The sequence below is a fragment of the Papilio polytes genome, unplaced genomic scaffold (genome assembly GCF_000836215.1).
Source record: "Papilio polytes unplaced genomic scaffold, Ppol_1.0 DF821067.1, whole genome shotgun sequence".
In the NCBI taxonomy this organism is placed as follows: domain Eukaryota; kingdom Metazoa; phylum Arthropoda; class Insecta; order Lepidoptera; family Papilionidae; genus Papilio; species Papilio polytes.
Window position 1 is genome coordinate 1,212,044 of NW_013528137.1, and position 24,086 is coordinate 1,236,129.

A 24,086-nucleotide genomic window follows, 5' to 3' on the forward strand; every position below is an offset into this window, starting at 1 on the left:
AAATTCAAACTGTTTTTATCGATTATTAGACCTTTTCTTTTTTCCCTTTGACCTCTATTTTAAAAGGTTGATTATAGTTTTATGACTAGCTTTAATTTAAATTTGATTTTCTTTTTTGTTACTATTATTCTATTTTCAAAGGTCACTTAAGTTTTTCTTTACACTTAACCTCTCACTGTTTTATTTTTATCATTGCAACATATTTTATGTTGAAAGTAATACCTTTTTATATACGTGTATGTCTTATTTTAATGTCTTGTGTACTTAAAAGAATGTCCATGAGTGTCCAATGTACATCTATACTAATATTATAAAGAGGGATTATTTGTATTTTTGTATGTATTGAAATAATTCAAAAACTATAGGGCCGATTTCAAAAATTCTTTCACCATTAAAAAGCTGCGTTATCAGCGAGTAACATAGGCTATGCTTTTATTAGTTTTTTCAATTTCACGCGAGCGAAGTCGCGAGCTACAACTAGTAATACTTTTAAATAATGAATCTTTTTTCTCAACATTCTTATAATTAACTTTTAATGTACGAAAAACAGTTGCACAGTAATTTTCTATTGAATCGTTACGGTTGAGGGAGAATACTATAAAAACCTTGAATCATCCGAAGCCCTAAATTAATCCAAGCAACTTCCTTACATTTGTTAAATACCGAAACAACTGAAGGATAAAATGTATCCATTGTTCTGTTGCGAATAGTTTTGTAAACAATGGACTTGCACGATCATATTTATCTCAATAAATCACTTCCATAGAAGCAGAATTTAAGGTATTCTGACTACCTTCATGGAGGATGAAATAATTGGGACAGATCGATATTTTGCAAACGTTGAGTAACAACATAATTCTCACAATGACTATGCAAGGAAAAAAATCCGAGAAAACGAATTCTCTGATTCACTCAGGGAAGAATAAAACAAAAAATAATACACGAATCTTTATCGAAATTAACTCTCAAATAGGCATTTCATTTGTCACAGTACCTTTATGGTACTCTTACAACATTTATCGTTTCTGCATTTAATACTGTTTCATTAAGATTTTTCTTATTGGTGTAGCAATCTAATGAGCCCTTCAATCCTTCCACAATCGAAGGTGAGAAGGGAGAATCAGATAAAAATGACATCGATATCAATTTCTCTTAATACTTTCCTATCTATACTTCCTAACCGTACTACCTACTGCCGTGACATTCTATCATTACGTATTGTTGTCTCTGTTTTACTCAAGAGAATGTGAGGGATGACAATACGGAATACAATTATCACAGCAGTAGAAACCTACGGTAAATAATCCGCGCAGTCATTTTTATCTGTTTTCTCCTTTCTCCACAGGACCGAGAGAATTGGCGAGACAGAACCAAATCACGACACAAATATTAGAAGCTTATATCCAGAAGAAATTGGGCTTAGCGAGGAACACCAATCCTTTACTACGACCACCGTCTATCTTTGATATAATACCAGCGAAGAAACCTCGTGAGGAAAGACCAACGAGGCAACTATCTATTCATGAAGAAAAGGAAGAAGACCCACCAGAAATCGAGGAAGATGATGAAGGGGAAACTGAACCTGCAGCGGTGGAGGATGAAGGACTGCAAAGCGTGGAGAGTGAACAGATCGACTCAATTTACTCTGAAGGCACGTAGTTGAAAAATGTATTATTATTGTCACTAACAAACTACTGTAAAATACTTTTTATTATTCACCAATTTTATACCATAAGTTTTATCGTTAATAACTACAGGATTATTCTACAGTTTGTACAGCAGCGATGTTACACAGAGTAATAATTTTTATAAATACAGAGGGATTTTTTCTGTAGACATAAAGAAGGATGCGACATGTCTGTGTTCAACACAAAGGAACTCAAAGTCCTTAAACCCGGAATGAAGCGCAGTAGACGTGTTTATAGCAATAAAAAGACACAGAAATTCATCCTTTTTTGTTCGTTGCATTTTTCTTGAGCTCTGATCCGATTTAATTGGTTTTAATTCATTTCCTTTGCGTTACGTTGTTATATCTTACCGAATACAAATAGACAAAATACTTTTAGTTAACGTATCGAAAATATGTACAATTTATTAAGTAATCCCAGTAGTAAGGATAATACACACGTTTCTTGCTTATTCTCAACTTATGCTAATACTGCATGTAACAATAATTATATAACTAACTTAACAAGAATCTTGTTTCTCTTATTTTACCTACTGAATTTATAATCATTAATATATTATCTAGCATCGTAAAGGTCATTGTCATAAAGTAAAAGACTAGGTTTAGAATAAAACAAACTATCAGCCTTTTTAATTCTTTTATGTTTTGACCTTAAAGAATCTATCTTTTTGTCGTTAAGTTACTTTTTATAAATGCAACATACAAAATTTATTTGACTGTTGTTTTTTTAATTACACTTTTAAACAACAGATTTATTGACAAAAAAATATTACTAGAAATTATGTTTATATACTAGCTTTTATCCGCGAGTTCGTCCACGTAGAATGAAAATATTTATCAGTAAACTATATGTAAAGATTCTAATATAAATCTTTGCCAAATATCCAGTTCTTTTGAGTCGTAGTAGTAACAAATCTCCACCCATCCAAACACACACACCACACTATATCTATACTATTATAATAAAGCGTAAACACACACTTCTTTGTTGCGTAAGATGTCAGCAATCCCAGCATATTTTTGAATAATCCCTTTTTTAATCAAAAGCCCTACACTTGCATCACGCTTTAGGCGACATATTTTCACGCCATTAAACTTAGGGGGTAAATATTTTGGATAAAAACACTAATGTGGGAAAGAGACCATAAGTTGCTGCCAACATCAAGGAAGCAAGATTGCCAAGGTTTGTCATGTCATGTGATTTTGACATTTGCTATTGCTAATTTGACAATTATGAATAATATAAAATTTCCATAATTTCATGCGGATGAAGCCGCAGGAAACAGCTAGTTGTATTATAGAGATAAAATCAAAGTCAATATTAATTGATGTAACTATTAACTGTTAATTAATTTTCCTTTAATGCAAACCAGATATCTTCAAACTCATCTATTATCGAGTACATTTGGTTAAATATAACATTAATATAAAAACTCTATGCAAATAACCTAATTTCTATACGACATCTTGCATATTAATATAATAGTATCGTCTGAACAATTTCATACTGACCTTGACATACAGTCACATAATAAATCAAGATTCTCTATTGGATGGAAATGTCAGATATTTTATAATCGCTATATTTAACGTGAAAATAATTTATGACGCTTTTCATAGTTTGGTTAAATCATACTAATATTATAAATGCGAAAGTTTAGATGAATGGATGTTTGTTAGAGTTTGTAGCCTAAACGGCTGAACGGATTTCGATGAAATTTGGTAAAGATGTAGAGGATAGTCTGGAAGAACACATAGGCTACTTACTTTTGTTTTTTTTTTAATTCCACGCGGACGAAGTCGCGGGCGAAAGCTAGTTGATTATATTATCAAGTTTTTTTTTTTACAAACAACATCCAGTTTTTGACTGACTTCCCAAAAGAAGGAGGTACTTAACTCGTCTGTATGATTTTTTTATATGTGTGTTACGGCATAACTCCGCCGCTAGTGGACTGATTTTGATATATTTTTTTTTATCTGAAAGGTAGTGCTTGCAGGTTTGTCCCATTTTTTCTTTTTTCTAATGAAGTTCACTTACATTTATCTTAAGATAAAACATCTTAATAGCAATTCACAACATGTGTCAAATTATATTTTTCTTAGATTACTTAACTATTTTTTAATAATTAGTTTTATTTTTCTTTTCTCAATTCGGAAACAAGTATTTCGCAAAAAGGAATCTGAAGTTACAAAAGGAATTAAGGTATAATTCTTTTCAAAAATCTTAATGATCCAAGATCAGCTACGCGTTGTCCAGTGACCGTCGCATCACTTTACATTTCGCTACACCTTTTTTAATTGAGACTATGGTTCGCTAGAACATGACACTTCTATAATTTCCTGATAGTTACAAAGTAATTATTTCTTTCGCTACATTTAAAAGTATGTTCTACGACGGCTCCTACGATTTTCCGAGCCGCCAAGATATTTGACAACTACTATACGAGTAGTATGTTACTAATAAGATAGAAAGTTTCATGTAATTTATTCGTTTTAAGATAGCATATGTTGAAATATCCTTTAATTTTTCATTTAACAGCTTCAATAATTTTATCTGTAATCTTACTAATATTATAAATGCGAATTTAGGATGGATATTTGTTAGAGTTTGTAGCCAAAACGGCTAAATGGATCTCGACGAAATTTGGCATAGATGTAAATTATAATCTGAAAGGATACATAGGCTACTCACTTTTGTTTTTTTTTTTAATGCCATCCGGATAGAGTCGCGGGCGAAAGCTAGTAAGCTATAAATAAAGTAACGGAATGTATAAAAACAAATTTGGTAATGAACTGTGGGAGTGATGTTATATTTATGTACAGTTTACGTAACCAACATTGACATTTGGAATGAAGATGAAATTCACATTTGTGATTTAAAAAGGTTAGATCTGTTAAAACAGATTCGCATAGTTTGTGCAATTAAGTTAAGACGCTTATTTAAATATGCAATTAAACTAATCTTAATCTATTCTTAATATTGATTAATGATATTATCGAAAAAAAATAATTATGTATTGATTGAATCATAGGAAAAGATTCATGTAACCTTTATGATGTTATTTAGACAATATTTCAGTCATTATATTAGCTTTAACTCGTGACTTCCTTCGTGGGAAATTAAAAAGAAATGTAGTCTGTTACTCGGTCGTAATGTATTTTTAGAGTTTATTCATTACTAGCTGTTGCTCGCGACTTCGCCCGCGTGAAATTGAAAATATGTATAGCCTATGTTACTCGCAGATAAATTATCTTTCTAACGGTGAAAGATTTTTATAAATCGGCCCAGTGCTTTTTGAGTTATTACAATACATACAAAAATACAAATCTTTTCTCTTTATAATATTAGTATAGACATATAATAATACAAGTTTTATTTATTACGAGTATAATCTTATTCTATGTGTAGAGCAGAGTAATATGGTGTTGAGCTAAGATCTATGGCGTAGCAGTAAACGAAATGTAATAAACGCTTTTGTGCAATTTTCGTAAACCTCTGGAACTACATCATTATTATCTTTTTACCTTAATTTAATCAGCTGAAATGTTTAATTAGTGGTTACTAAATATGTTACTAAGTGCATACTGATCGCAACATCTCTGTGCAAAACTCTATTACGTTGTATACACGAGGTTGCGTACTTGTTTCGATACAGTTGGCCGACTTTACGCGATCTTCTAAGAAATACTTTGAACTACCCGTAACTGTGAGTTCAGTATATTAGCTCTTATGAAGTACAGCTAGTGTCCGCGACTTCGTCCGCGTAGATTAAAAAAAACTAATGTAAGTAGCCTATGTATTCTTCCAGACTATCCTCTACATTTATACTAAACCAACTTTCGCCCATTACAATGACCGCGTGAAATTAAAAAAAAAACAAGAGTGAGTAGCCTATGTGTTCTTCCAGACTATCTCCTACATTTATACTAAACTAGCCTTCGCCCGCGACTCCGTTCGCATGGAATTAAAAAAAAAAAAGAGTGAGTAGCCTATGTGTTCTTCCAGCCTATCCTCTACATTTACACTAAACTAGCTTTCGCCTGCGACTCCGTTCTCATGGAATTAAAAAAAACTAAGTATCCTATGTGTTCTTCCAGACTATCCTCTACGTCTATGCCAAATTTCATCGAGATCTTCAGCCGTTTGAGCCACATAATCTAACAAATATCCATACATCCATTAGTATGACATAAGCAACAAAGAGCACGTGTCAAACTTCTTCATCACAGACATGAGTTTTTCGTTGTCATTTGAATTAATTTTCGTTTCTATCAGATTGTCTCGACGTTATTAAAAATGAGAATAGAATAATTTACATTTATTAGGAGGTTTTATAGCTTGATTGATATTTCCTTTAAAAATAATGATAAAACACTTTTTATTTATCTAATTATGTGTCACTAATCAACTGGCAACTGTATAATTTTTCTTATTTTTCTCTAGTGACCTATATTTAAATATGATATGAACTAGTTTTACTACTCTAAGATATTATTAGGCGTTTATTCCACTATAAAATTAGTATATTTTTAATTAACATATTAATTATAAATTGCTAATTTAGTGATGAGAAACATAACCTTAAAAATAATTTAAATAATTGATTGAGAAGTTTTGTTATTTGAAACCAAACAAGTGCTGCTTGTTGCTAAGATATTAATTTTACATGGGAACATTTTTTAAAAAATCATTAAACGAAGTACTCATTGCCAAAAAACTATTTACATATAGTTTTTTTTAACATAAATAAACCAGCGCTTCACCACGATTCCACCTAAGCTAAGTGAAGTATAGATGCGCGCTATATAAGTGACGATTCTAACCTGTTACCAAGTTCGTTAGGCAATTATTTAGTAACTTTAGTACATAATAGTCGGTGTGTGTATGAAGTCTGTTGAACCAGTTATACTCATGAACACACCCCCGCATACATTTTAATCAAACTTCTCTCATATAAAGTGCACTTTATTGAATGAATAGTACGGTACAGTAAAAGTTATCAATAGAGTTCAGTTGCAGTTGCAGCATTATGTGTCGACAGGGATCCCTGCATTACTGGGAGTAGGGGAAAACAGGGGAGGGGATGGAGGCACAAAAAGGTGCAAAAAGGAGCATCGTTACAACGAGCTGACCCATTTACGTGCATACGCGCCTACACTATACAATAGGGTTGTCGATATTTAATTTTAATATTAAAAATATTGTATTTCAATTATCATTAGTATTGGTATTTATTAACGGAATTTTCTACTGAAGGGGAATTATTGTATCGTATTTAGCAAAAGTAAGCAAATAAAATGAAAGCACAACTAACGTTAAGTATATTTAAGATATTTCTATCTTATTTCCATCAGTTATTTATAAAAATATATATAATATGTTTAAACTACTTTTTCAAATCTCAAATAATGTTTGAAATACCGTAGTATAACATCGCGGAATAATGTTGTTAATATGATGTATATTTTTACGGTAATAATTGTTGACAACCCTATATAAAGTCATCGTTCGCAGGCTCTATGCGAGTCGCGGCACTCTGCCGCCTGCAAGCTTTGAAGCGATATTATTACGCGCACCGACATTTATCGGGATCACATGTTTTTGTGTTCGCAATAAAATTCTCATTTACGTAAATATTAACTTTAAACTTTAAATGTGATTTACATAAAACAAAATACAATAAAACTGAAAAACTAACGAAAAAATATCATAATTCGCCCACATTACCATTTAACGCCAAATATCGAGGTCAAGCGCTAGTTTATATGTAAACTTAGCTGTTGCTTGCGACTTCGGCCGCGTGAAATTAAAGAAAATAATAAAAAAGATAGCCTATGTTAGTCACTGATAACATAGGTTTTTAATGGTAAAGGATTTTTTAAATCACCCCAGTAGTTTTAGAGTTATTTCAATAGATACATATGTATATCCAAGAATACAAATCTTTCCTCTCTTACTAATATTATAAATACGAAAGTTTAGATGGATGGATGGATGGATGTTTGTTAGAGTTTGTAGCCTAAACCACTGAACGGATCTCGATGAAATTTAGTATTGACGTAGAGGATAGTGTAAAAAAGCACATAGGCAACTCGACTTTGATTCATTTATTTCCACGTGAACGGAGTCGCGGGCGTAAGCTAGTATTAATAAATAGATAATATATTTTTCAATCTAGAAAATACAATACAATATTATTACTTTAAATTAAAGCTATAAATGGAATTTAAAAAGCTAAACCAAATGCTATTTTAACAATAAGTATATACTAGTAAAAGCCCAATGCAATCTAGCTGACAAAAGATAGTGAATTTTCTCTAGACTCCAGTCTTAATCGGAAGTCGGAGTCATATAACGATAAAATCAAGCCTCCGCTAAGAATTACTCGTACCGACGTCACTTCTTTGTTGCGGAAGCTTTCTGTCGAGAGCTTCGTTACAGCTTTGAGCCGAGCTTTCTGTGAGCTTTCGTTTAATTTATGCCGACGGTACTGTATGCAGAGATTTCCTTGCGGAATTTACGTTAAAAGCTAGACAAAAATAAGTAATAAGTCGGTAGAAGATGTCTGTAAATTCCTCATTAGTAAGGTACCAGGCTGAATATTTTCGGTAAAAACAGCTCGCAAGTTAAAAAACATCAACTCAATATCTCCATTGAGTCTCACTTTTTTCACATGTCTCCTACTAATCCTGCTTTTTAAGTTTCTTTTTGCAGGGGGTATTGTAATAGGCCCCTGAGTATAATATATAAAAATCAAGCATTACAAAATAAAAATAAAATTTAGTCAAATTTTTGGCAACTTTAAATCGTCTGTCTTCGAAAACGGCCCACGGAAATTGTCTGCCAATATTTGTTTAGTAATTCTTACAGTGGTCTCCAACACATATGTGAAAATCAGCTTTGTGAAAATAAGTGAACTTAGGTGCGTTTTTTACAAACTTCAGAGCGTGATAGCCCGTAACTGCCCCATTGAACAGGATAACTAATGGCCATTCAATTACATCACAAAACAGTACTACTCGTATCTAATCAGATAACAGAAAACTTTTAGAATATAGGTGTCGTCATCCTGGTCTGGGATCTCAATCTATTACTAGTATAGTATTATATTATCTATGGTTAATACTAATGAATACATTTCTTTTTGTTCCAGGTAGGAGTAAAAAATACACAAGCCCACCTTTTGAAACGGATTTGGATACAAATGATTATAGTAAGCACAAAAATCGTCTTCTTTTTGTCTTTTATGCTTTATATGTAAAAAAAAAATAAATGTATTACAAGCACCATCACTTAGCTATTTTTATAATTAAAATATTCGCTTTTTTAAAATAGTTATTTCATTTTTTCACTCTTTGTTTTAAACAGCTAAAGTCGCTCTCTAGATGCTTTACGTTTTTTCATTAATTAGTAGCTTTTTTCTAAACAACACTTGGTTTTTTAGATGTCTATAAAATTTTTATGATTCTTTTATTGGTTTTTACGGTCGTTAATGTCTTCATGTTTGTGTTTTTAAAAGACTTTTTTTTAACTTTTTATACAAAATTAAGTATTATACCGAATTAGGGCGATTTATTTTTGTCTGTTTCATAACTTCTTATTTGATTATTATGCAAATCGTAAATTATGTCATATTCCAAAAGGTCACCATTACCTACATTAGGCTATTTTCAAAAAAATGGAAAAACTTAATTGATTAAGAAGAATGCTGTTGCCATTGCCTCATACCGAGATTTATTAAATGTGTGATTTTTAGAAGATTCGTTCTTACATCGTATTATTTAACATTTTTTATGTTATTTTTCGTTAGAACTAGTTTGAAACTCTGTTGACTCAATACCTTTTTGTGTAAAACTATATTTTTGCTAAGTATCTTATGTCATCATTGGGAATGTTGTTTTATTAACATAACAAATGAGTTTTTCGTTTTTAAAACTATCAAACTTCATGTTTCGCTAAGCTGTTAACAAGAATAAAGATTATTCTTTAGTGTTTGTATCCGCATACACATTTTATATTGCGATAATCTTTCAATCTGTCTGAAGAGTATATTTGTATACTAATCAAACAGTTCAAACTGACTTTCTTTGTTTTTTTTTTTAAATTAAACGCACAGACGATATGTTAAATTGATCAGAAGAGAATTTAAAGATATGTGTGATTTCAACCAACCCACACATGGCCAGCGTTCGTGACTATGGCTTAGTCACTCTAACTTAGGACTATTCCCAACCGTCACCCAGCTCTGTCCCCATGTGGAGTCAAATAAGAATGAAAAGCTTCATCCGGCCCACATTTAGCGATGAGGGGACGGTTGGAACTTATTTTATTTCATAACGGTGCCATCAATCACGTTATTGGTGATAGTGGGACCAAAAGGTGGGACGGGTTAAAACATTTTATTCTCACGGGAGGACAGAGCGGAGTGACGGTTGGGAATAATTTCTAACTTGGAGTAGGCTCCAAGCCCCTCAGTCAGGACGTGTGAGTGACGATAAAACACCCAGGTACTACAAAGGAGCAAAGGTTACGAACAACATCCTGTTGGTCCTTCTAGTCGGATATTTTAAGAAATACAAAACATTATCGTTATAATAAACTAATTCGGTACAAACTTCTGGCCTTTTAAATAAATAACAACCAAAAATAACCTTACTAAGGTTATTTTTGGTTGTGATTTATTCGTGATACAAGATTTACAAAGTATTCAAAAACGTTGAACTTTAACATACTCCAATTTATTTAAATTGACAAAAATTTAAAGATGATATATCCTCCTCGACATTGAATCGAATAAAATTTTGTCCATTTTACTATATTTTTTTCCAGTCTGTGATTTTAATTAATTAATTGAAGCATAAATTATAACGATATAAATATTAATAGAACAATTTAGTTGTCAATATCTGTTGCGTAATCTTGAAATATTACATTACTGAATTAATACGAGAATTATAATTCAATCCATTAGTATTCATAATTATGCGAAGATTCTCGTCACGGATTTCGCATCTGAACTGGAAAAAAATTGAAGCCTTAAATTAAACGATATGACATCCGATTCGATTAAATTAGATTTACAACGTGTTTAATAACTTTAAACTACCTACAGTTTAAACTGAACAGTTGAATTGTACAGTTAAATTAAGCGTACGTAAAACGTTGCATGTATACAAAGTTTTAGTTTAACTGGTAGGTTAATCTTCCATTATTTCTTACCGGAGATCCCGGAGCCCCACTTGTAGCAATAGAGGATGGCCACCGAGAGGGTAGTAGGTATAACACTACACAACCATATCTCAATCTGGGAAAAGGTACCTTTATTAAGATTTCCCCGAGAAAAAAAAGGTAAATCTTCCATTAGGAACGCATGAGGAGAGAGTACCATATACCCAGTGTGTCTTTCCCCAAGACAACTGGGATGCGTAACGCATTCTCCCTTAAAAAAAAGATAAATCCTCCACCAATTAAAAAGTAATATTGTGACAATTCGTCTTTATTAATTATGGAAGAATTTGCAACGCTCCAATAACTATACGAACGTTAAGTAAAATAAATGCTGATGTTAAGAAACCATAAGCCGATTTAAGTTAATCTATTGATTAAAACTAAGCGATAAGTGTGGACTTAACATAAAATGCAGCCGCTACTTACATAACCTCGTTGATCTATTTAACCATTCAAGCGTTTAGAGTAGGGATTTCCTCTGACAGTCGTGTGTGTCACCGTAAATATGTAAAATCTGCGTTAATAAAATACAGCTAACATTATAAAGATAATAAAGGCTTTAAATAAAAGAATTTATACTTCTATCTATACTAATATTATACGAGTAAAGAGAGAATTGTATTTTTGTACTTTTTTAAATTTCAGTAACCCAAAAAATACCATTCCGATTTCAAAAATTCTTTCACCATTTAAAAGCTTTATCGCTGAATTTATAGGCTGTATTTTTTACAATTTTTAATTTTACGTGGATGAAGTCGCGAGCAGTAACTAGTGAGACAATAATGATAATTTTGAAGTTTTTCCACCTTCATATGATTATAATGGCCAATATAGTTTTTATTAAATAAACAGTGACTACAAATTAACGACCATAAAACGAGATTCCATCGAATCTTGTCGATAGTTGTTCTGTCTAGTAAGTCATCTTTAACTATTACTTTTTGCTTTATTATACTGGTATACGGTTGTCTTCTTATTGTTTTGACTTTTAAAAGAGGTTTTAAAATGTTCGCGTAAAAAATTACTAGTATTATCTTCCTCATAGTCTTTCATTCTATAGGTTACTTTGTGGATAACATTTGTCGATGTTTGTTTTTACTTTATTGTGTTTACTGTCTTTGTCTTCTTCATTTGCCACACTTGAAATTTATTTAAAACTGGCTTTCGCCCGCGATACCATCCGCGTGGTATTAAAATAAAAACAAAGTGGGTAGCCTATGTGCTCTTCCAGACTATACTCTACATATATGCTAACACCGAGATGCGTTCATCCGTTTTGGCTACAAACTCTAACAAACATCCATATAGATGAATACATCTAAATAAGGTATTTATTTAGTAAGATAAGACTTAAAGGAGATTATTCTTTGTTAACATTATTAAGGGACATTGATAATTATTATTTCAATTAAGTTTGATACAATTAAAAAAACTATTCATTTTGTTTTATAAAACCTAACCTCAAAATGTCACTAACATCTAAAAATAAATTCAAGTCAGAATTCATCAATCTAAATTCACCCGTCTCTTGTATATCGTTTAAACATCAATGACATATAGTTTTGTTAATTATTACCTTTTTATTAGCAACAGTTAACCTTTTCATATAGTCATAATGTTACAACACGACTGCTGTCCGTCAAAGAACATACCAATAATCGTCAGTGTAAGAAATTGAAGCGCTTTTGCAAATCTCTTTCAATGCCAAATTCAACTAATTAAATTGATTACGAAACATTTTGGACAATTGTTATGTTTTTCCAATACGTAGTTTAGCTAATTATCCATTTTCTGTACGTTTTTTTATATTTTTCACTATACTAATAAAACTGAAAATTAATCTTACTAATATTAAAAATGCGAAAGTTTCAATGGATGTTTGTTAGAGTTTGTAGTCTAAACGGCTGAACTGATTTTGATGAAATTTGGTACAGATGTAGATAATAGTCTGGAAGAACACAGGTATTTTTTTGTTATTTTTTTTAATTTCAAGAGGGCGGAGTCGCGGGCGAAAGCTAGTTATTTTAATATTTCTATTATTTAGAAGACGTTATACACGCTTTCAGTTTTGTTGCTGGTAGTTTAGAAAATATTCTCCGAAAAATAAAGATAAAATAAAATTTACGAAGAAAACCGAATATTAATAAAGTCCTGACACGTAACATAATTACGCATTTCTAAGAAAAGCGTCCATAGTTATAAATATACTTCGGTCTATAATTACTAGCGAGACTGATTCAAAATTAGTAGCTATTGTTATAAAAGGGTACGATGACGTCATCCCGTGGTATGACGTCAATAACGGTTCATTGAATCATATTCAATACTAGCTGTTCCCCGCGACTTCGTCCACGCAATATTAAGATAAAATACTTTTTTTATCACTCTACTTATTTTCACTCTATAATATGCCCGTCTATGTCAGCTACCCTTCACTGATTGTCCGGTCGAAATCGCCGCAGCCGTTTCGGAGTATATCCGGAACAAACGCGGCTTACGCACAGACAGACAGACAAAAAAAATGTAAATGCGATTCTCATTATCAGCAATGCACATAGATCATCTTTCCGTAATCTGAAATTTTTCTTTTGATATTGCAAACAGACACTCCAATTTTATTATGTGTATAGACAACGTCGCCTACGTTTCTAATTATAAGTACAAAGTTATGACGTTTCAGTCCCTACTCATTCGTGTCAATGTCTAATACGTATTAGCTCCACATGAGATTGCTTTTCATTGATGAAAGGGATATATTTTACTCAATTAAGCAATATGGCATCTTATTCAGAGTTTACATTGAAACACATATAAAAACATTCACATGTTAGAATGTTCCAGAAAAATTATATTCAAGACAAATCTTTCGATTGTGACGCAATGTAGAACCTAATAATGCTGGTTGAAGATAATGATTCGAAATTCGAAATTCAAACTTTAAATTAATTGACGAGTAACTTTTTTTTAAAATTACGTTTATGGCCATGATGATTCCTGTTAACTTGCTATTACGACATAAACAAAACGTACTCTATATATAAGAAAAAACAATTTATTAACCAAAAGCTTTTGTTTGAGGATCACGAATTTTATTGATGTATCAGTTTCGCAATAGATATGTGAATACTAAGGTCACTACAATGTTTACTTTCACACGTTTTGTTTGCTCACTTCAGTTTCGTTAGCAAACATGAATAAAAAATGGGCAATGAAGCACATAACTGTATTTAAAATTCTGTTTCATTTATAACAGACAAATGTTTGAAATAACAGGTTATTAAATGAAATAAAATATCAATATTCAACTAATTAAACTAAGATAGAGGTTAGTAAAAATCGAAAATCACATCGAATCCTAATTTAGGGTAGGCTCCGAGCCCCTCGGTGGGGACATATAGTGAGCTGGTGATGATGAGAGGTTAGTAAGAAAATTAAAGCAAGAATGATATTTAATCGTTTGAAATTAATTTACTTATACTCAGAATCGTAGTAGTTAAGTAGATCTTTAATATTGATTACTAGTAGGTAGCAAGATTCTAGATTTTAAGGGTTAATTAACACCAAAGGACCCAATGACGTCACATGACGTCACTAAGTTTAACTGCTATACTTTTTATTTAGTACATTATAAACCTTAATTTTGTCTTATTTACAGCCGACTATCTGTCAGTTGCCAGTACTCATTTAACAAGTATACTGCATGTACATTTTTTGCTAAAATCCGAATGCAATTGACATTGTAATGTTGGTATCATATCCAATTGTATTCAGAATTACGTAATCCGTCTCTGTTGTAAGCGTTCAGCTGGAACTGAGTAACACTTTCCTTTCCGAACGAACAGATAAAGTAAATACAAAGGATTTTTAATATTAAACTTTTGTTTCGCATCACGGATACTTATGCCCGGTTACTTGGCCAGTACGGTTTTTTTTATTAGGTGGTAAACGAACAAAGAGACACCAGAATCCACCGAAATGGCGAACCGCTGCCCGTAGACAACCCCAATTGAAGATGCGTTGCCCACCCTTATTCGACGGAGGAGGAGACGTACATAAACAATATATTTTTCCCTTCTGTGCGTCTTCTCCGCTGTCAAGTCTACAGTTGGATTGTTGCGACCAGTCATAAATTGTATTGACTCACTAGCGCCAATGAGTGTTTACAATATTCCAGTTGATTGCCAGTCCCTTTATTCAGCGCTACTGACCAACTGTACCAGCCAGGTATAAACCGGGCTTTACTGAAAGGATACAGGTTTGCTAAAATTACAATCTGTTGCTACGTTCGTACTGTCGAAAACATTTATAAAAACTTACTTTATATTTGATCGAGTTATAGGTCATAAGGTAAGGTTGCTATCATACTAATAAAGAGAAACAAGTAATATATGAACCAATCACTTTAAAAACCTTTGTTATTAAACTGACAACCCGTTCTGTATATTGCTCTTAATTATAGTATTTAAGACAATATATTAACAAGAAACAACTTCCGAGATGAGTATCAAACTTTATCTGCATAAAAATCATATATTTCATCACTTTATAGCCTTGTTAAGATGAAATCGATTTATTAACAGATACATTAAAAGAATTTAATTCGCTTCCCATTTAAAACCGATTATATAATTGCATTGTGAGCGTTGCATGTTTTACTGAAATGGGTAGGAAATAAAATTCCCCGACTATATGGTCGCGAGGCGCCGAGATCAAACCTTGGCCTTTTCAGTTCATTACCAGTGTTTTATAGTAGTACAATGCACCGAGACACTAACGCGACTTCCTTTCTTGATATATTATTCCCAATGAGAGGTCCTATTATTCATGTTCCATTAAAACTTGGGTTTTTGTACAATTACATGTATGTAAAAATGTTCTTAACATCTGCCATAACAATTAAATACATCATTCTTAACATCTGTCCTGTTTAAATTCTCTGTAATTTATAAATTTACATATTGAAAAGGAAACCACTACTTAACCTATAATAAAACGTGTATAAACAATTATTTATGTATTTCTCTGAGTGGCTATATTAAAACAATGAATTGAACGTCAACGCCAAAAATATACCGATTTTAATTGAAATGAAGTAATTCTTATACCGAATAATAATTAAAACTAAGTCACCTATTTTAAAAATTTAATCGAAAAAACTTTTTTATATTTATGGTCAATTTATATTAAAATAAAGTGTGACAAAACGATTAGCACATTTGCAAATATCGTTAACGTTATACCGACTGTGTTAAAGCCTTGTAAAGGTCAATTCAAATGAAGTGTTTTGTGCGGGCATCGATTGCACCATCTTCAGTTGTCGCTACCACGCTTGACCGCAAGAATGTGGCTTTCAATTCGAAGGTTACATAAAAGCTTTGCTTATTTTATCACTATACAGCCTTAGTAGAACCGCCACTACCGAGGCGAACGCGCGCTTTGAATTGCGCACGCGCGGATTTTTTTATTTTTAAATTTTTTTCGCTCTCTATCCAGCCAGTGACTAATGAGGTTGACTTGTGGTATTTAACCTCTTTTGAGATTATTTAAAAAATATGTATTTGATTTGTTTAAATTATACGCATTGTTTTAATTCTTAATCCGTTAATTAACAAAAATAGATTTATTTCGTGACCTTGATCTTTAGTGACAGGTATTGGACGTTCGAATATCTCGTGATGTCATAAAATCTTTGATATCAATACTTTTTTCTAGATCACATTTTGTTAATAGACATATTCCCTTAATTAAACTACGGTTTCTTGCTATTCTAATTAAATATTTTTATTTATTTAAAAGAAAAGACTTCAACGATTAAGTGAGTACATTATAAAATGTAACTACACTCTTATTATCTGATAAATCGGTTTTGTTCCAAGGATTTTAATTCGATAGTACACTAGTCTGACTTAATAATAATAATTGTTGTTTATTAATAATACGAAAGGTGTATTATTTTAATTTAATTCAGTCTATAGCTTATATTTCTCTTATATATTTAGTTAATTGTAACGTCTTAAAAAAGAGGAGGTTCAAAATTACTTCACACTTTAGTTTGCTATTTAAAATATGGATTGAAGCATGGATTAATTAAATTTAGATTACTTATAGATTAAATGTGACGAAATCTCTTACTTGTATTACAAGTGACATGATATTAACAATTAACGTAAATCAAGGTTAAGTAATAAATATATTTCAACCGTTCAAGTTATGTGGTATGTAACTTAATGTATTGCCGTAAACACATATATACGCATACTGGAATATTGGTATTTGAACGGAGAGATAAATATAAAAGGCGGTAAATACAACTTAATGTAACTTAATTTACCATCACAGTAATCATACTAATATTATAAATGCGAAAGTTTAGATGGATGGATGTGTGTTAGTGTTTGTAGTCTAAACGGCTGAACGCATTTCTATGAAATTTGGCATAGACATGTAGAATAGATGGAGTCGCGGGCGAAAGCTAGTTAATTATATTAACAGTTAACATGTATCGCTTTAAGGAAAATATTCCGGAAAACTAGGAAAAAATAGATATGTCACTTTTTGTTTAATTGAGTATTTTGCTGATTACTTTGTGTACAAACACAAATACAAATGTGTGACGGAGAAAGTAATTTTTTCGTCTGATTCATTTCTTACGTAATCATTTTAAATAATGAATTGTAACTCTTATAATTCACGTGTAACTTGTTTTTGTATTATAATCTACTATTTTAATACTATTTCTTAATTCTATTAACACCGAACATTGTCATTCGTAATCTTAAAAAGGCACGGTTTCTTCATTACTAAATTTTTTATTATCTATGTCTTTTTTGTCTTAAAACAACCGTCGTTATTTGTGGCCTGTTATTTAAAAAAAAAGATTGACATTTTTAAATTCGTTCGTAAATAAACCGACCAAGACTAATTTAAATGAAGCTTATACGAATAGGTTAGTAGACGAGCATTTTATGTAATTGATTATGTAACAGTATGCGTGAGTTTCTAAACATTGAGTTTAGCGTTGAGCATGGTAAACTTCAATTTCCTATGATACTAGCACGGGCAAATATAATACAAGGGCTGGCGAACCAATAGCATGCGTTTTATGGCACATGAGACAATATTTTGTGCTCGGTAGCAATCAAAAAATTCGTTACGCACTAAAAAGTTTGAAATATTAGACAATTCGAGTAATGCCTACGCTATGTAATATTCCCATAAAGTCAAAATTATTTAATGGCACGACCTTATTAAATTAAAAACTCTTTAGAAAAATGGCACGTTGACTGAATAAGGTTCGCGATCCCTGCACTATACGAACCTATATGTCTTTGCTGTAATAATTTCGTTTACTCCAACGTTGATTGATCTAAACAAGCGCTTCAGTAGATAGATAGATATGGAAAACGTCAAGATTTTCTTAACTTTCAACTTGTTAATTCAAAAAGAGATATCAAGGCTAATAAAAGAGATTCTGCCATCTCTGTTAGTTGTGAAAACGTATAATATCTACATAAAATAGGGCATAGGAAATTACTTGAAACAAAAAATGGTCGCATCATCTACGATATAGATCTCCAGTTTTTGATATTGCCAGACGGAGCTAGTGAGCTGTAATAATTAAATTTGACTTATGACCACCATCATAAATCTAAGTAGGTTTTTATTATACTTAAACGTTATTGTCTATGCCCTTAACATCTTTAATGATTGTAACGTCTTGTAGAATGCAGCGAATGATTGCGTACATCGATATTCGATAGCGCAAGTCGCATTCCGAGATATGTTACATTACAACCTTACCAGTCTTGCTAAAAAGTTGTATGTACTACATACTTCTTAGTCCAGTTTTTGTATAGTCTAAAAAAACTGTCTATTTTTATTATTTTTTAACTTGACCTACTAATGATCTGGTTTTAATCTAATAAGTGCATTAAGTGTCGTTTAATGATTCCTTAGCGGTAGGTTTAGAATTAGCCGTCTAATTTAGATGTTTTTCCAGTTGTCCCTTCTCTTGCGACGTCCGTTGGGATCTTTTATTATGCCCTTTTCTTCCTTAACAAGTCAAGTAAACCGTAGCAAGGAAACAACGGTCAATGTTCTTTTCAAGTTTCTATAAACTCGTTTATGATCAATATTCTATATTCAAGAGAAAAAAACGATCGTAACTTTTTTTTTCGTTTCCTGGTAAATGTTAAACAAAAATCACATTGAACATGTTCTTTTGACATTTAGCTTTATGATGAAATACTTTAGGTCCTATTCAACTTAATAATAATACAAAGGTCCTTAGGACCTTGCCACAGAAATTAACCTTTTTAGCTTATTGCATACGGTTAAGTATATCATTTTATTACCCAACTATATTTAACGATTTCAATTAAAACGAGAATTCAGTATTTCTTTGAAACTAAGTGATATTTTTTCCGGTTGTGTTAAGTAGAGTACTTGAGCTACCTCTACTCTATCTCTCTGTGAGTCTCAATGATTTCTGTCAATTAGCTAAATAAAAAACAATTGAATTCTGAATAAAAAGAATCGGTCGTATCCTTTATTGCCTTGCAAACTCAAAATCTGTGATCTGTATTACGCAATGAATTATTCTGTTTTAAAAAGTAAGGACAAAAAAGCACGTATAGAGTAAAACTACATAATTATAAAATGATCGACGTAAAGATATCAGTTTCATTCGGAAGTCCTGATTTAATCTGTACTTCGTATTAATAAAAATATTTTAATTGGCTTGCAAATATGCACGAAGACCTTTAAGACAGGAAATAAAAATAAAATTAAAAATCGTATTGTAAAGTAATACCTTCAGTTTTAAATTATTATTCTTGTATCACATCCATCCAAACATAATGTGAGAATGATTATAATGTAATACGCGAACGATCTAGGTTCAATTAGTTCTACGCCAAATACATTAATTAATTAATATTATGGCTTTTATATTTATTTTTTGAAGTAACGCAATTTGTTGCCCACAACTTCTAACGTAATTCTAAAGATAACTACATCATGTAGTAAATTATGTATACCTATTAATTCATAATTCGAATAATATCCTAACAAAACAAGAACACAAACAAAAACAAGAACTTCGTATGAAAATATAAACTTTTCGTTATTATCTGTTAACAGATTAGTGGCTCAAATATACATTTATGATTACAAATGGTCATCGAATTTGGTTCTGTTATATGAAAAAGTATTTAAATAAGTTTTTATAGTTTAAAAATACAAGTCAACCTCATTAGTAATTTATAATTACAGCTAACCTCAATCTTTAACCTCAAAACTCTAAAACAAAATTTAAAAAGTGTAAAAAAAACTATACAAAATGTACAAACGTTTGTGCGTGGTTCTAATCGTGATGAGTTGGATAGCAGACACGATGACAGTCAACTTCCCGACGTCTCTCAACAGCATTTCGAAATCAGGTAATATGTGACTCATTTAGGGTCATGGTGTTAAAATGATTTGACTAGTAACGCTTAACAAACATGCAAACAAACGCCTACTATGCTTGCGTAACCGTGGGTTTCATACAAAATTTGTCATTGGAAGACAACTTCATGTCTATGCATGGATGTATGGATAAACATTATATGTCACATCAACTACAGTATGTGTGTGAGGCTCGGAGCTTACCCTCCCCTACAAAGGGGCGACTACACAGATTTCTTTAAATTTCTTCTTAGATATAAACATGCAATGTTTTCCTTCGCCGTAAGAACGTCAGATGTGCGTATGAAATTCTAAAAGCATATCGATAGCTGGTAATTCTATGATCTAGTGCACTTTCTCTGTGGTTTTCCTTTAAAATAACTGTGTTGTCTTTATTACTATGGTATGTATACTCTATGGTTTTTATGGCTTTATGTTTGTATTATGTTTAATCATCAAGAATTCGTTAATTTCTCCTTTGAGTCATGTAATAACAAGAGATTTACCCAACATACACACGGCTCAACAGAAACGCAAATATTTGTATTACTCACAGTTCGTGACATCGATTCGATTCCGGATACCTATAAGCTCCAAAGATAATATTCGTCACATAATTTACATCATTATATCGAAATGAGGGAACTTTAATTGTTTTTATTCGTGCCATTTGAATAAAAATATTCTCAGAGGAATTTACTGGTGTTAGGGGAGATCTAAATTGAAAACATGCATATTACAGATTTCAATGTTGATCGTAAAACCAAACGGAATATGATAGAACTACTCGTAGAATTCGAATCAAATTCCAAGTAGCATGAGCCATAAATCGGGAGTTTCATAGTCACCATGTATACTTGATAGTTCTTTTGTATCTACCATGTAAGGAAATGTTACTCTCTAATACTTTTATGTTCAATGTTCAGGACAATGATATCTTGACATTAACATTTGAAACGTGACTCAAGTCGCGTTGCTAGAGGTTTTAAGAAGCGATATTTTAATGTCATCGTGCTATGCGTATGACTCATGTGCGTCAAATTGTTGGCAAGGATAGGGTCAAAATCCTCAAGGCGATGTTTTTATATATTTGCAATCATACGACAGTGTAAAAATATAAATTGTAGGCGACGAATCAATAGTATGAGAGGAGAGTTTCTCAATCACAATATTTGTAATACGTAAAATATGGCTTCTGTTATTCATTTGTTTTCCTAATGAAACAAATGAATTATAACAAAAGACTACAACGGATGTAAAATTAAAAGTCAATTAGAATAACATTTACAATAAAAGATAGAGAGTAGAGAAATATCGCTGTCTTTTACCAAAAAGTAAAAAAAAAACACCGATCTTTATACAACAAAGAATTCATTAAAGTAAATCTGAATGTATGAGAACAAAATAATTGTATTATCTCAATCTCTTCCTGATAACTTCACTGGCTTTATTGTGAACCATAATCGATTACATGTCACGAGCAACATGTTTACACAATCAATAAAAACCCAAAGTCAACACTGAATTTACTTGTTTCAATTTTAATACCTTCATGTGTCATCTGCCAATAAAAATGAAGGATCGACCGAGATAATTGTGTCATGATTTCTGAATTTTGTAACAAGCTTGGATGTATGTTCATTTTAACCTTTATAATTTAATATATTCTTGTACAGATAAAAAACAGACGCCGTATTCAATTAGGTGGTAATAATAAATGTACATAATTTCATCTTCCTTTACCTTCCATTCTTGATACATAGTACTACTAGTTCTTAAGCGAGATCTAAGGCGCCCCCTTCTTATCGATATTAAGGCAAAGCCATTCATGTCCAGCGCCCTGGACGGACCTGCTACGCCCTACCCTAAGTCGGCTCTCTTAATACACATTTGCAATTAAGTCATCGAACTGCCTTTGAACCGTTTATTCCTACAGTTGCTTTTATTTATGAAAACAAATTGATATTTAAACTACCCGAGAAGAGTTACATATCGTATTATATAGATGTAACTTTTTTGATGGATCGGTTTTTGATTTATAGAAATGATGAGTAACGGATGAATAACAAATCAATTATTATTCATAGACCCCACACATTAGGCTTAACTTTCCCGACATTAGTTGCAAGCGTCATTTGCACAATTGAGGTTACTCTTACATGTTATACGTATTTTGCGCATGCTAATTAAGTCTCTATGCATTTAAAATAGGAACTATTTCAGCTGCAAAAGTAAAATTGGTAAGGATTAATGCGATCTGTTACAGACACACGACATAACGTTATTGTGGTAATTGTTATTGTATAGTTACATTTCAGATGTTAAGGCTTTCTATTATCTTTAGACTTTGTTTTCTGGATATCTGTTAAATCTACTGTCCTTATATAATACAGTAAGTGGTGAATAATAAGAATATCTTTACGCAGCAATAAGGTTTTCGAAGTTAAGTAATGACAGTTCAGAGATTTTACGTCAAATTTAATACAAGTCGCGAATGAAATTTGAATTAAATAATATAATATCGACAATTGACAAAACATTTGAAAACTGAAATTCTTTCTCAAACAATTACAATGTTCCTATATGTTCCAGATATTTGATATCTTGTTTTCGTAATTTATTCAGCTTATGTGACGTATTTCTTATGATCTAAATATTTTTATAACTATTTAAAATGCATTGACATTGTTGGCAGGTAAAGTTTTACTTTGTCTATTAACTATTTAAAAAAAAAACAGCGTTATAGTGCTCTAAAGATGTTTAATTTAGACCTTGTCTCTCATAACCTGGATGTGCGTTAAATAAACGTACAAAACATACAGAATAAAAACCTGTTTGTCGCATGTGTAATTTTATAGCTTCATTAGAAAAAAGGTTAATTACTGCCAACTAAATCACATATTCGAATTACTGGCAACTAAGAATTTAAATAAAAAAACCTACACCTTCATAAGGTCAATGCTAGCGAATGAGATGTTTTTTTTTATTTCAAAGCACATATTAATGTTTTTTCGATATCTAATTGGCACCAAATCTAGTTGCAAAATGACTGTTAATTTATTAGACAGTAATAATCAATTATTCGCTTATTAATAAATATTTTAACGATAATTTCTTACTTTTAAAATCATGCTTAGAATGATGAATTAAATGGTAATTTAAACTTGTACTTCTTTAAATTTATGTTTACTTTTATTAGAATTTTCAAGGACCAAGTTCCTTTTTTAAATCTTACTCTAGGAACATATAAACTGTCTTGTCTTATTGTGCTAATGTTATAAAGAGGAAAGATTTGTATTATTGAACTTTTGTATGTATTGAAATAACTCAGAAACTTAGACAGGCGTGAAATGGAAGCAATTCCGTGTTTCGTCTGATGTGAGTGTGGTGCCGGAGGCCTAATTTAAGTCCCTTTCCCTTTACCACCCTTTTCTTATAAAGAGAGGTTGGGAAGAGGAAGTGGATTTGACGGTGGAGGAGATGCATAGGAAGGGGAAATATCCTCTTTATGTGCGTCTCCTCCTCCGTCGGATAAGGGTAGGCAACACATCTGCAATTGCGGATGTCTATGGGCAGCGGTCGCTTCGCCATTTTGGCGATTTCAGGTGGCCGCTTGCTCGTTTGCCACCTTATGTTATAAAAAAAAAACTTAAAAACTGCTGAGCCGATTTTAAAAATTCTTTCACCATTAAAAAGCTACAATATTACTGCATAACATAGGCT

The 24,086-nt window shown here is 31.7% G+C and overlaps 1 protein-coding gene across 2 annotated transcripts in view; it reads left to right on the top strand.

The window, feature by feature from the left end:
• Positions 1-24,086, top strand: part of LOC106109805 (brevican core protein-like) — a 62,481-nt gene that overhangs the window by 31,423 nt on the left and 6,972 nt on the right. The window contains exons 2-3 of one of the 2 annotated variants that reach the window (XM_013291419.1): positions 1,346-1,651; positions 8,842-8,901. In XM_013291419.1, the coding sequence (XP_013146873.1) occupies positions 1,346-1,651; positions 8,842-8,901 (366 nt within the window). The remainder of the gene's footprint in view (positions 1-1,345; positions 1,652-8,841; positions 8,902-24,086) is intronic. The other variant, XM_013291420.1, reaches the window with a different exon arrangement.